Here is a 12,889-nt window from a genome sequence, read left to right as displayed (position 1 = left end):
ATAATAATGTGCCACAAAAAATGGTTTTGGCCTGTATGCCTTGTTCACTCTTTATATCGGCTTTATGGTGGATTGTTTCTTCTCCACTGTTGCTAAGGCTTTAGGTGTATGAGCAGTCAAACACCTAGTCATACAACACAGGCAGCTGTTCTTGTGATGCTTGTGGTTCTTGTGCCCTTTGGACCATTTATAATGGAATTATAATGGAATTATAATGGAATTATCTAACAAATAATTCCAGGAAGTTTGGTCTTGAGATTAGTCTGTCAATTGGCACTAATTGGCACGCAGGCCTCTGGGCTTTCACAACGCAGTCTTGTACTTAATGAATGACAACAAGATAATCACTGCATATTGGGTACTTTCAGAATTGCCTTAAACTTTTATGGCATAGGTTCAAGAAGCATTTGTCATGAATTTTAGTGCATGTTGACATGATAGCATCACACAGGTGCTGCAGATTTTTCAGCTGCACATACATGATATGTATGTTCCAACACATCCCACAGGTGCTCTGTTGGGTTGAGATTTCAGAGATGCTGTTCTGCTTGCTTTGGTTGAAAGCAGTCATCTGACACTAACAAACACGTCACATTCAAAGACACTTAAACTGCCTTTCTTCCCCATTCTGATACTAATTTTGAAATTCAGCACACGACCTTGACCATGTCTATGTGCCTAAATTCACTTATTTTCACAACCATATGATTGGGTTGATTAGATATTTTACAAACAGTTTATCAAGTACACCTAATGAGGTAGCTGGTAAGTCTAGTCTATGAACCAAACAGAAGCTGTGAAGGAAATGTTGTTAAATTGCAATCGAATGATGGATCCAAGCACCGCCACGCCTCCAGCCTTCAAATGTAGATTTTTGTTGTTTTCTTTCTGACTCGAGACACAGCAGGAGAAGAAAATAACCACATTTGCATTAGAGTATACAACACTTTAAGCAGAAGAGGCCACCTGCGTCTGATAACGACTGATAACAGTCATTTAGTTAAGTAACGTTTTCATACTCATCCTGATGGTAAAGATTCTCTGAGGTAAACAACATCTAAGGAGTAGAGTCTTCAAGTACTTTTCTGATGAAAGTGAAGCATTAAACACAGTAATGCAGTCCAAGTCTTACACTCTCACCTGTCAGGCTTTTAAACCTCTGAATCACTTTCTCTTAAAGTCGCAGTTTGCACCCGGTCCTTTTGAGCTCCAAACAAAACCGTTTTGAATGGTGCCAGTCAATCATTCCTGGTGCTGAAGGACTCACTAAGAATGGACTGAAAACAGTCTTTACCATCAGACAACCCCCACCTTTTATTATTAGCAGAAAGTATCATCCTGTATGTGTCAGCCTGTAACATTTTGTGTTCACGCTACTTCCTAAGTTTTGTTTTTAACCAAACAGAAGACATTATCTATTGCATTTTTGTTTGTGCACTCACCAGAAATAATGTCGTCTGGAGAGTACTGGCAGGTTAGTGGCTTGTTTATGTGTCAGACAATATAATTAATCGTAGACATTGAATGTGCCGGGCAAAAGGATTGGAAGCTTGTTTATGTTTTGTTGGGGGGTTTTTTGTTCATTATTTTTAATTTTGCCATGTTAAAAAACACTTGCCTCCTTTCCTGCTCTGAAATGGTCTAAAATTAGTGGAACTCTTGTCAGGCAGTACGCTGAGAAAAACAAAATAACTGCAATAATGCCTAAAGCTATATTACATTAAATTTCACGAATGCTAACTGTTAAAAAAAAGTGTCTTTACTATACAGATTTTAAAAACAAATACAAATGTATATTTTCCTTTGTGGTGGTCAAAGATTCCACAGGTGGTTTAATTACTTGCTTTCTGTATTTAGAGCACATTTGCAGACTGTCATGAATGAGGTGTGCGGACAGCTGAGGTAGGGCTGTTTGGTATAACGATATATATCGGATGACGATATACAAACATCTATCGTTTCATTTTACGCTATCGTTTGTTTCGTGATGTCGCAAAATAAACTGTTTACGGCAATATTTTTTGATCGTTATGGTGGTCATTGTAGTGGCTACATATATATTTGTTTAAGTTCTCTCTTTCTCTTATATTTAATATAACCACATTATGGATGGACAACCGCCTGTTTTTTATGTGTTGTTGTTAGCAACAATGACGGTAAAACCATCACGTATCCACTTGTTTATTTTCCACATAAACCTTTCACAATAAAGCTCAAGATCCTGTTGAGACTTTTCAAAATAAACTGAATCATGTGAACTAGTATGCAGAGTGTTTGTGGATGAGAAACAAAAAAGAGCCGCCAGGTGCTAAAAAATAAACCTTAGACTCAAACGTTAGAACAGGCTTTTCCCCGCAGCACGCCGCGTAATAAATACTCACAAAGAAAACGGCGGCCGTTACAACTTATGTCTAAAAATGTATCGTTTCATGCATCGGTTAAAACACTCGACTCCAGGTACACAACGCCCAGCTGGAAACACTTCACGCAAGTCGAGCTGCCCGAGAGTCCCAGAATTTACAGAAAATGTAAAATTTTTGTAATTTATATCATTATCGGGACGATAGATGTCTTATATCGGGATATGAGATTTTGGTCATATCGCACGGCCCTAACCTGAGGTCTGATTCATAGTAGGAATTTCTCGCATATTTTAGAGAGGAGATATCTGCAGACCCGAACCAGCTGGGTGGACCAAAATAAGTATGTGTAGACTTGAGCAGAATCACTAAAAGTTTCCATCATGTCTTTTTTTTCCGTAAGTGAGCCTCTATATTAAATTTTAAACTAAATCTATATTCAAAATTGAAAAAATGAATATACTGCTCTTTGCCTTTGGCCACTAAATTAAATAATTGACATGGCTATAGAGTGAGTTCTTAAAGGCTGGATGTAAGGAGTTTTTGTTCTTATTAAATTCAACATCTGGTTAAGTCACTCATTGGTTTCTGAAGTATACAGAAATCCCATTGACCTTGGCATTTTAAAACTGGATGTGATGAGCGAGTGGATCTGACTGTGATGCCACAAAGTTCAGGTTTAACTCACTTTCGAAGCCAAACGTAAGTGAACTACTGTAGTGGCTTGCCGCTTGGTTTAAGCATGCAGCTAAGATGTCCTGAGAGAGCGTTTATGTACATCTTTTTATCAATGAATAAAGACTTCTGGATCCATATCTGTATATGTCTGCTGGCTTCACAGTAAACCCGGCTGATTTTACTCTGTGAAAACCTGTTTGTGTCAGGTATCATCCTCCTGAGTGATTCCACAGTGAAAACAAAATGTTAAAGGAATTACTTCTGATTTGTATGTTAGATTTAAGTACAAGACATCCTCCGAAAAACCTTGCAATGCAATTAATTAAAGCAGTAGATTTGATTATCTTCTAATTGCAGCGCGAGGTTGAACTCCCAGCTGACTCGTAGGCCACAAACAAAAGGAAGCAGCCCGATATGAAGCCAGGCTGTGATCCAAATCGGCGCTGATGCCATGAAACTCTTAATCTTTCATGTAGATCTTGTTAATGTTTGTGTGTTATGGTTGTCGACGCTGCCCACACTTGCTGCTACACAGCCACGAATGCCCCGTGGCAGTTCAGCGAGAGATTAGCTAGGTCGTGATGAATGACCCCCGCAACTCCAGCACAAGCCCTCGAGATTCGTGGCCATGAATTATTAAAGCACCGTCATAAATAACTCACCGTAATGAGGGGTGCTTACACGCTGCAGGCAGGGAGAACAGGAGGAGAGAGGGGCGGACTGGAGTAGAAGAGGAAGGGATGATGAGAGAGAGGTAGCAGTTTGACCTTGGACTGAAAGCCTGCCGTGATGTTCGACCGGCGTACTTTGGCTTGTAAAAGCGAGCGCTGATACGCTTTGCACATCAGCCCTTTTTCATCTACCCCTCAGAGAGATGGGCTCCATCCCTAAGCACATGCCATAAATGTTAATGTTAAGTAACAGCAGCTGAATCTAGGCCACGCACAGATTGGCAGCAGCGCAGGTTGCTTCAGGTGTAATGCTGTCATCGTGCTGACTGTGAGGAATCTTTCTGACACCAGAAACAAGCATTTGCAGCAGCAACAGGAGAAGCACCGGGAATCGAAGTATAAACGGTGTGTTCAAGTTCAAAGAAATCGATTTGGCTTTGGATTTAGTCTGCTTCCTCCAGCAGCGGCTTCAGCTTCAGCCTGCTTTCTCTGTAATTAAAAGGAGTTGGCAGTGCTTTGATGATGGTGTTTGATGAGTAACAATGATGATGATGATAATGATAATCCAAATTGCAACCATTGAACCAGTTTTCTGGTATTTTGGCATTGATGACCTTTAAAACTTGGCTGCTGAATATCTGCATATGTGAAATCTGTTATAATCATTGATCAAATCTGGCACTTTAGTGACATGGCCATAAAACGAGAGAGAGAGAGAGAATATTCTGCTGCTTTAAAAGCCTCCAGGTTTCTGGGGAGACCCTTCCTACATATGCAATTGCAGACTTGGTTTTTACCCTCAGTTCAGCTTTGGTCTGGAAGAAATTTGTGTTTTAGCCCCGCCCCCCTCAACATTGCTGTCATTGGCTGCCCCATGTAAACAAAAGGATTGAACAGCAGATGGTTGGGGCTGCTGTGTCTGAGGTGACCATCATGTTGTGTTATATAGTCCTGATCATTTTGTTTTACTTGTTTGGGAAGCAGGTTGTAAATGAGTAAATAAAACTGTGTGGGTGGACCTGTCCTGCATTTTATCTACTGTAAACCACATCAGCAGTTAGTTTGCTCATTAAATGCTCTATTTATGGCTTTAAAAGCAATGGACAATGAACACAAAGAGTAATGAACGCACAGAACACATTCTTAGTTTGAATCATTACTCTGTTGACAGCCTGGTGATGATCCAGATCATCAGCACTGAATAATTTCACTCATCACTGGCAGAGGAGTGAGTTAAGAGAACCTCAATTTCCATGGTTGTTGTTGGTGAGCAGATTGTTGCTCCACTAACTCAACTGTCGTGACAGAGCCTGTAGAAGCCTGTAAAAGATTCCTGTTATTCAGTAGTTATTACTCCTTAGTTTTCCCTGTAAAGAAAGTAAGTTGTTATATTTTTGCAGTAATATATAACACTAAACTTTTCATATCTCCATGTATCTGTTAAATAAAAGCTGACAGCCAAGTCAGTAAAAAATCAGATATAACCAAACAGATGTTGTGTAGAAATGTATTAGTCCTACAGGACGGTTCACCTCTGCTGTCGTCAATTAAGCTTTGGCTTCTTGGTTAGGGTCTGCATGCAGTCAGCTACAGGCTTTTAGCATCATAAATCCTGCCTGTGACCACGTTAACGTGTTGCTTTTGTAGAGCTTCGACATGTTAACTGGGGTTGTCACGATGCTAATTACCCAATACTAGAAGATACACAGGAATATATTCAATACTTGATACATTTTTTGATATGACGGGAAAAAATTATAAAACAAAAATAAAGAGGCATTAACATAAACGATGGCACTAATTTTAATCTGTCGAATGTACTGCAAAGAAATATAGACATTAACATAATTTTAAGATGTATGTATATGACAGATTCTCGTAGGTAGTTAAAAAAAAAAACCCAACATTTTAGGCTTTTTGACTTGGCTCCATATTTTCATTGCTGGCCAGAGCTGGTAAGGTCGACTACACTGTTTTTGTCCAGCTGCTGCTAGACTTTTCACAGCCTCAGTCTGAGCTTTTAAGAGTAGTGTTACAGTTTCTAGACACAAACACTTGTATTATTCTGTTCTATTAATGTTACAGACAGGAGGGACTGATAATGTTTGATGCCAACTCTCACATAAATATTATTTTATTATTAGCCATAGCTGCTAGCTGCTACCTTAATGATAAGTTAACAGATAGCATTTTTGATTTGGCACAGGTTTTATGCTGGATGGCCCTTCTTGACACAATCTTCCTGTTTATCCAAGCTTGGGACCGGCTGAGGCCGGTGATGCTAACAGTAAAGTGCACCGACCATGTTACCATTTATAAACACTGTTCAGTACCTGAGTGCTGTTAAAATGGGAGCTTTGCTGACCTCACAAAATTTCTCATAAAAGGCACGGTGCTTACCTGTCTGCAGGTGCTGCGGGGAAGTTGTGCATTAGCGGGAGAGGTGTTTAGTATTAATTAATATCTAAATAGTGACTTTTCCCCCTTTAATCTATTTTTTAAAATTGTTTTTCCTTTGTTTACGGTCACGTTTTGCTTTTCCCTCCATGCAATAAGAAGTTGTTGTTGCAATAATTGTCCTTAAATATTGTACACCTCACTGTTCTTCTTATTCTAAATGACTTGAGTTTGAGTGAATGTTGCACACATATAATTCTTTCTATCTAACCATCCTGCTAACTGAATAGCTTGCATAGGTAAATAACAACTAGTTTAGTGATTAAGGGTGTAATGTGTGATGTTAGCCAACACTGTCCATTCATGAACTTTACATGTATACGTCTAGTGTGGCTACTTGATTATGGCAAAAATCACGTTTTGATCGCGATTACCTAAAATCGATCAGTCACAGATTGAACAATATTAGACTCAACTTTGGAAAGGGAGAAAGTTGTCATCTTAATGAAGTCAGTTTCTTTGAAGTTTAGTCAAAATAAATAAATGATTGTGAACAGAAGCAAGCTTACCACAGGCTGCTAAGGAGTGAAGCACATGTAGGAAGACACTGAGGTGTTTCTACGCCAGACGAGAGACTTTATCTCTGCGGCATGTCCTGGGTCTGCACAGGTTCACGAGTTCCCAGTAGGACATGCTTGAAATGCCTCATCTAGGAGGGATCCAAGAGGCATCATATGCTTAAGCAGGCACCCTAACCACTTCAACTGGCCTCTTTCTATGTGGAGGAGTAGGGCCTCTACTTTAAACCCCTGCTGAATGAATTAACTTCTCACCTCATCTCTTAAGCTGACCCCAGTAAGGAAGCTCTTTTCTGTCGATTGTAGCCTTCTTTCAGTCACTAACCACAGCTCGTGACCATAGAGGAGGGTCAGAACAAAGATCAACCAGTAAATTGACAGCTTTGTTTGAGCCTGGCTCTTTTCACATCAACGTTAATGCGTCTGTCGTTCCCTTTCTAGACTCATCCTGCAGAAGAAGCTGTGATACTCAAACTCCTGCACTTGAGGCAACGACTTATAATCTGCACTCCACACTCTGTCAGCTGACAGCCATATTTATTGCAATCAAATATTATTCTGCAAATTATTGTAGCAGTTTTTAGAATTTTTGTTTAATCTTTCTTGTGAGATAACGACGACCGACTAAGTTTCCCAACTAGCCTGCTCACTGCTCAGTGCACTGTTTTGGCTCTCAGTAGCTTTCAGCTACCTCAAGACCAGTTTGATCAAATTCATCACTCTCCAACACTGCCTGTGGAAATCAGTGTCTCTCTGTTGGCTAGGGGCTAATTTCATCCGTGATGTTTGGTGAATACAAAAAAATGTGGATTCACAGTCAGGGAAATGGAGTCAAATATGCTCTACAGTCGACAGAAAATCAGCAAAAAAAAAATTTCTGCTCTGTGGTTTTGTTTTAATAGGAAACTCTTTCTGTTATTTATAACTGAGAATGTTTTAAACTGTATCTTCAAGTCTTGTTTTTCATTTTAAAACATTTTCTACTGAAAAAAGAAAAAACATTACAGCCTCTTTTCAGTCGTTGGGTCATTATGTGCTCACTGGTGTGATATTTATGCTGATTAATAACGTTAGATCAACTAGACCATCTCAAAGGCCACAAGTTGTAAAGGCCATGGGTCTGAGTCCATTTAAGTCCATCAGTGAACATATTTCCTGTCTCCATGTCTTTGAATCTCACTATGACCCTCCACCTGCTCTCTCTGCGTGATTCATGCCTGATGTAAGCACCAGCTGGAAAGACAGTAAAAAAATTCTCTCTCTCTTTCTCTCCAGAGGTCGTTTCGGTCGTTTGCAAACGACGACCGCCACGTCATGGCCAAGCACGCCAGCATCTATCCAGCCCCTGAGGAGCTGGAGGCTGTCCAGACGCTGGTGTCTACCGTGGAGGGAGCCCTCAAGAAAGTCTCTGATTGGATGGATGACCTCAGCAAATCCTCAGGGAAGACATCCACCAATAACGAGGCCGGGGATGACACGGTGGAGGAAGATGCTGCTGAGAAAAAGTCCGTCCCACGGCGAGTGCTCTTTAATGTTTGTACCGTGACCATGACTTTTATGTTAGTGCAGTATTTTACTTCAGCTCAGTTTTATAAGAACGAGTTTTCAGAGCGTAACATGACATAAATTTATGTCTTGTTCTAGTTTTTAAAGAATGTTTTTACCTTCAGCTGTTTCCTGTGCACAGCTCGCTCCCGTTATAAAACTGTGTCGTATATCTTCATCGGGTAGTGAGGTGTGATGACTGGGCAATTAAACACGCACAGCGGTCATAAATTCACTGCATTTGGCTTGTAGCCTAAACATCCACACAGAGCTTCTATATTAGCAAAACACCTATATGAAGATTTAGTGCAGAGCTGGTTTTATACAAATAAAACCAGCTCTGAAAAACCAAAGAAAATCTTTGGTTTTTCATGTGATGGTGCAGGTCAGTACAGACACATGTTAGTACACACATGAACTGTTTTTCTTTGGGAGGAGGGGATCCTGAAGGAGCTTTGTGAAGTACACGTGGTACCTGCCCCTTTGCTCAGCATGTCATTCACGATCTGCAGGACTTCTGCAAGTGACACGCACATACACAGATTGAATATATAAATACACCAAGCCTGCATTCTCTTTAATGGTCAGCAGGGGGTGACTCATCTGGTTATAAAAATACTTCTGGTTGTACTGAAGTCTATGGGAATGTTTGGCTTCCGTGTGCTTCACAGGCATTAAAAAATATAGTAAAAGTGGGAATGACCTGCATATTACAAAAAACCCAAGCACCCAACAATAATAAAATGGGTCAAATTTAAATTGGATATGGGTATGCTTTCATTTTTATTTTTTTATGGAAAGAGCTGCAAAACTCTGATTGCATACTTCATACCACATATACTACACATAAAGCATTTTTTAAAAATGTATTTTTATTAGCCTTGAAACTAATCAAACGTAGAATTTCCTACTATTATTTCTTATTTTTCATATTTAAGGAACCATTAACAAAAGTTCTTGTGAATGTTTTCTGTTTTTAAGTTAAACAATTTTTTAATATTTATTGGCCTAAAAAACTAGTGAAAAAACTAACCAGTGAGGAAAAATACATGAGAAATATTTGTTTTAGCTCAGATTTGTTTAAAAAAAAAAAAAAGAAAAGAAAAAGGATCGTTACCTTTGCAGACAGCAGAGATCGTTCACTAGATTCTTGTTCAGCATTGTTCAATGTTGCTAATCCATTTGGAATATCAGACCCTGTTGAGCAGCTCAGGGTTCGTTCTCTGGCTTCAGTGTGTGTGTGTTATCACCTCTAAACTCTCTGCATGGCTGTGGGATAATCTGACGCTGGCTGCCTTCCATCTGCCCTCAGGCTGGATGCTGCATCGGTGCTGTGTGGGGTGACGCGTGTCGGCCTGGTAGCCAAAGGGCTCCTCATCAAAGGGGACATGGACCTGGAATTGGTTCTAATGTGCAGAGAGAAACCCACCAAACTGCTGCTCTACACCATCAGCGCCAACCTCCCCCTTCAGATCCAGGTACGCTCAGCCACACCTCCACCACTGTGGTGTTCAGCACTCCGCATTTAGAATGAGCCACGCAGCTGAGGGAGGCTTTAAAAAGTGTTTATGATCCAAGCTTCAGTGGAACAACACCCACAGAGGTTGTTTGGTGACACTGAAGAACAGACGTGCTCATAATGATGATGATGATGATAAGAACAGTAGAGGAGCTCTCATGTGGCTCAATGGGACAGTAATGTATAGTGTATAAAATGCATCAGCTGCAATGAATATCAAGCCTTTCCCTTAAAAAAGGTTTAAAGTAATTAAAAAAAAAAGAAAAGAAAAAACAACTTCTTTATAGACAGTTCAATAAATTCTGTGTGCATCCGAGCGAGTGCTTCAATTAATGCTTCATATTAATTGGAAATCTTGGAGACTGTTTTTCACTTTGGTCTCTCCGACCGTCATCATGTAAAATGTTAGCAAGCAGGTTTTTTGTGACTCACTTTCTTTACGACCACTCGCCACACAGTTAGAGGATAGACATTTTCCACTGTACACTAGTGACTAATGGTTGACATGCAGTGGTGACTGGTCTCTTCGCAGGTGTGACTGAGGCCTTGATTAAGCAAAAATTTATGTTTTAAAATATATTCATTTGGATTTTTAAAATGATGCAGGCACTCTAATGAACCGTGGACAGTAAATGGAAAAAAGCAGAAATAAAAGTCAAGGTTTCAGACTCCGTTCAATCCAGAATCCAAATACTTTCTCTTCACTGTGATGTGTAACAAAGATAGGCTTTCAAAACTAGGAAGGATTACATGGTTTTGTACCACACTTGCGTTTGGCTTGTTTATAAAAGCCTAAATTTATTAGATCATTTTCATGTTCTTAGGTTAATTAATTTTAATATTTAAAATGGGTTCTGTTATTGATATTCCAATCCATGCAAAAAACAAATAATCGTTTAATCGTTGTTTAGACCTCTAGTTAAGACTCCTGCAGAGCTTTAGCAGCACATTTAAAGATAAATTTAAGCACAAACCAACGGAGGAGCGCTGCAGTCTGAATGGAGCACAGACTTTTATAGACATCTGTCTGGGTGACGGTGTTTCTTTTTTCTTAAACCAGATGAAAGGATTATTTTTAGTCCGTGGGAGAGGAGAGGGTACAGAGGAGATGATTTGAAGTGGATATGATATAAGGAAGTGACTGCTGCTGCTGAGATCGTACTTGATTTATGTCTGCCATTCTGTTTCCTTTAGACATCCAAAGCCCAGACTCTATAGTGTAAACTCACCCCTGCACCTCTGACCACTGGGACTTTTCCTGCTTTTGCTCATTTCACTTGAATATGATGCATCCCGACACTCTGAGAGCTCAGCGAGTTTAAGCATCCCAGCTCTGAGCTCTGTGCTCCTGAGTCGTACAAATAATTTCATCAGAAGAGCGCCTCCCTACGCAGTGTTTCCCCAAGCAACTGCAGTTGCTAACAAAGCAGCAGTGTCATCCACAGAGCCTAAATTTCTTCCTCTTCCCCTCATCTCAGTTAATTACCTGCCAAAGCTGCCGTGCGTGCTTTATCATCAAGGGAGGAAACCATTTGAAGCTCTCGTTTCCTGGGCCAAACTGGGAGAGATTGGCAGGCAGTGGGGTGATTGATGGGGTCATTTCTCAGAGAGACGCGATAGAGAGAAAGCACTTGAAAACATGCCACTGAAGGTAACAGCAATCTTAAGGTTGGAATAAAAGAAAAGAAGCATGCTGGGAACCGGCTGGCAATAACAGGCGTGTAAACTCGAGATGAAAAGCTGCATGTAAACACAACTGTTTGTGCCTTTTGCCGCCTTGATGGGCCTGCTTAGTGTTTCATTGTTGAGATGTGTTTTGCCATTATTTCTTTCAGTGCCTAAAGGTCATCTTGCACATGCATTTCCATAAATTATAAAAAGATAATCTGTTATTTAAATAAAGGAATGGTTGCAAATGGGCAGAGGCTGTTCAATAATAAGGTCAGCAGGATTATTTAGTTTTAATATAATGACTCATGTACAGGTAAATTCCTGATATATATGTTCACAGCTGTTACAACCCCACTTTGCTACGTGAAGGGAGAGCAATATTCGTTAACCAGATGGCAGAAGGTTTCGTGAGCTAGTCCGAGCAGGTTTCACAGTCCACAGATAAAAGCAAACACGCACAATAAAGGAAAGACGCGGGAGTGCAATGTGATTGGTTGCAACACAACACAAAGACACAGAGACTTGTAATAAAAGCGTAAAAGCTACCAGAGGAAAAAAATTAAATCCTTAGGTCACTGACCTGACTGACTGATATCTAACAGCTTGGTGTTTGTAGAAAAATTAGTAACAGTTAGTACCTCACCCAGCTTTCTGCCTCAAACAGAGAGAAACATGAGCAGCTTACTGAAACTGAAACCTCGCTGGGAGAAAACCCACAGCACGCAAACCTTTCTATTGATGCCTGCTATGTTTGTAAAGGAATTAAGTAATTTTAATCAAGTACCAAACAACAAAGAGGAATGGGGCAGACCACTCGCTGGACCAATCAAAGGCAGGACACAGGAGGAGTCAGGAGCTGAGGAAGACATGGAAAATGAACAGGTCTGCACAGACTAATCAGAATAAAAAACTGTTAAATTACACAAGCAGGGAGGATTGGAGTGACCTGGGGCCTTAACAAAAACACTAATCCCACCAATACGACAGAGGTCATGTGACACCCACCGATGGGGCGCTCTGAGTTTCTCTTTTTAACACAGTAATTTTTTTAATTCGCTCACAATTCATACATATTTTTCTTGCTTGTAATCACTGTAAACCCAATATTTCATGAAAATGTTCAAATTCCTACCAGGAAATAGACTGTTTATTCAAAATGTCTATTGTCTCAAACATTTGCTTCTGAATAAAATGTGATGCTCACTTTGTAAATAATGGACTCCATTAGAATAAAAATACAGCCACTGTCTTGTCACGTCCAACTAGGAGTAGGGAAAAAGTCAAACTCTAAATCTTTAATGTAAAGGAGGCAGGGGTCATACACAGGAAAACAAACAGCAAGACAAATATTCCATGAAATGGAACAAAAGGTCATACACGAGGGAAAATGGAAAACAAGAGGAACAACAGAAACCAGCTAGAAAGCCTGAGCCAAAAAACAAGACCATCTGGCGAGTGGAAGGTGAAAGC

At 40.1% G+C, this 12,889-nt stretch overlaps 1 protein-coding gene across 3 annotated transcripts in view; it reads left to right on the top strand.

The window, feature by feature from the left end:
- Positions 1-12,889, top strand: part of LOC102306077 (spermatid perinuclear RNA-binding protein) — a 94,484-nt gene that overhangs the window by 37,741 nt on the left and 43,854 nt on the right. For 2 of the 3 annotated variants that reach the window (XM_042214238.1, XM_005947645.3), the window contains exons 3-4: positions 7,960-8,201; positions 9,542-9,707. In XM_042214238.1, coding sequence (XP_042070172.1) covers positions 7,960-8,201; positions 9,542-9,707 — 408 coding nt within the window. The remainder of the gene's footprint in view (positions 1-7,959; positions 8,202-9,541; positions 9,708-12,889) is intronic. The other variant, XM_042214239.1, reaches the window with a different exon arrangement.

Source organism: Haplochromis burtoni, unplaced genomic scaffold (assembly GCF_018398535.1).
Source record: "Haplochromis burtoni strain Fernald_Lab_line unplaced genomic scaffold, NCSU_Asbu1 Contig_537, whole genome shotgun sequence".
NCBI classification, from domain to species: domain Eukaryota; kingdom Metazoa; phylum Chordata; class Actinopteri; order Cichliformes; family Cichlidae; genus Haplochromis; species Haplochromis burtoni.
The sequence above is the reverse complement of the archived record's forward strand: the minus strand, read 5'-3'. Positions and strand labels throughout refer to the sequence as shown.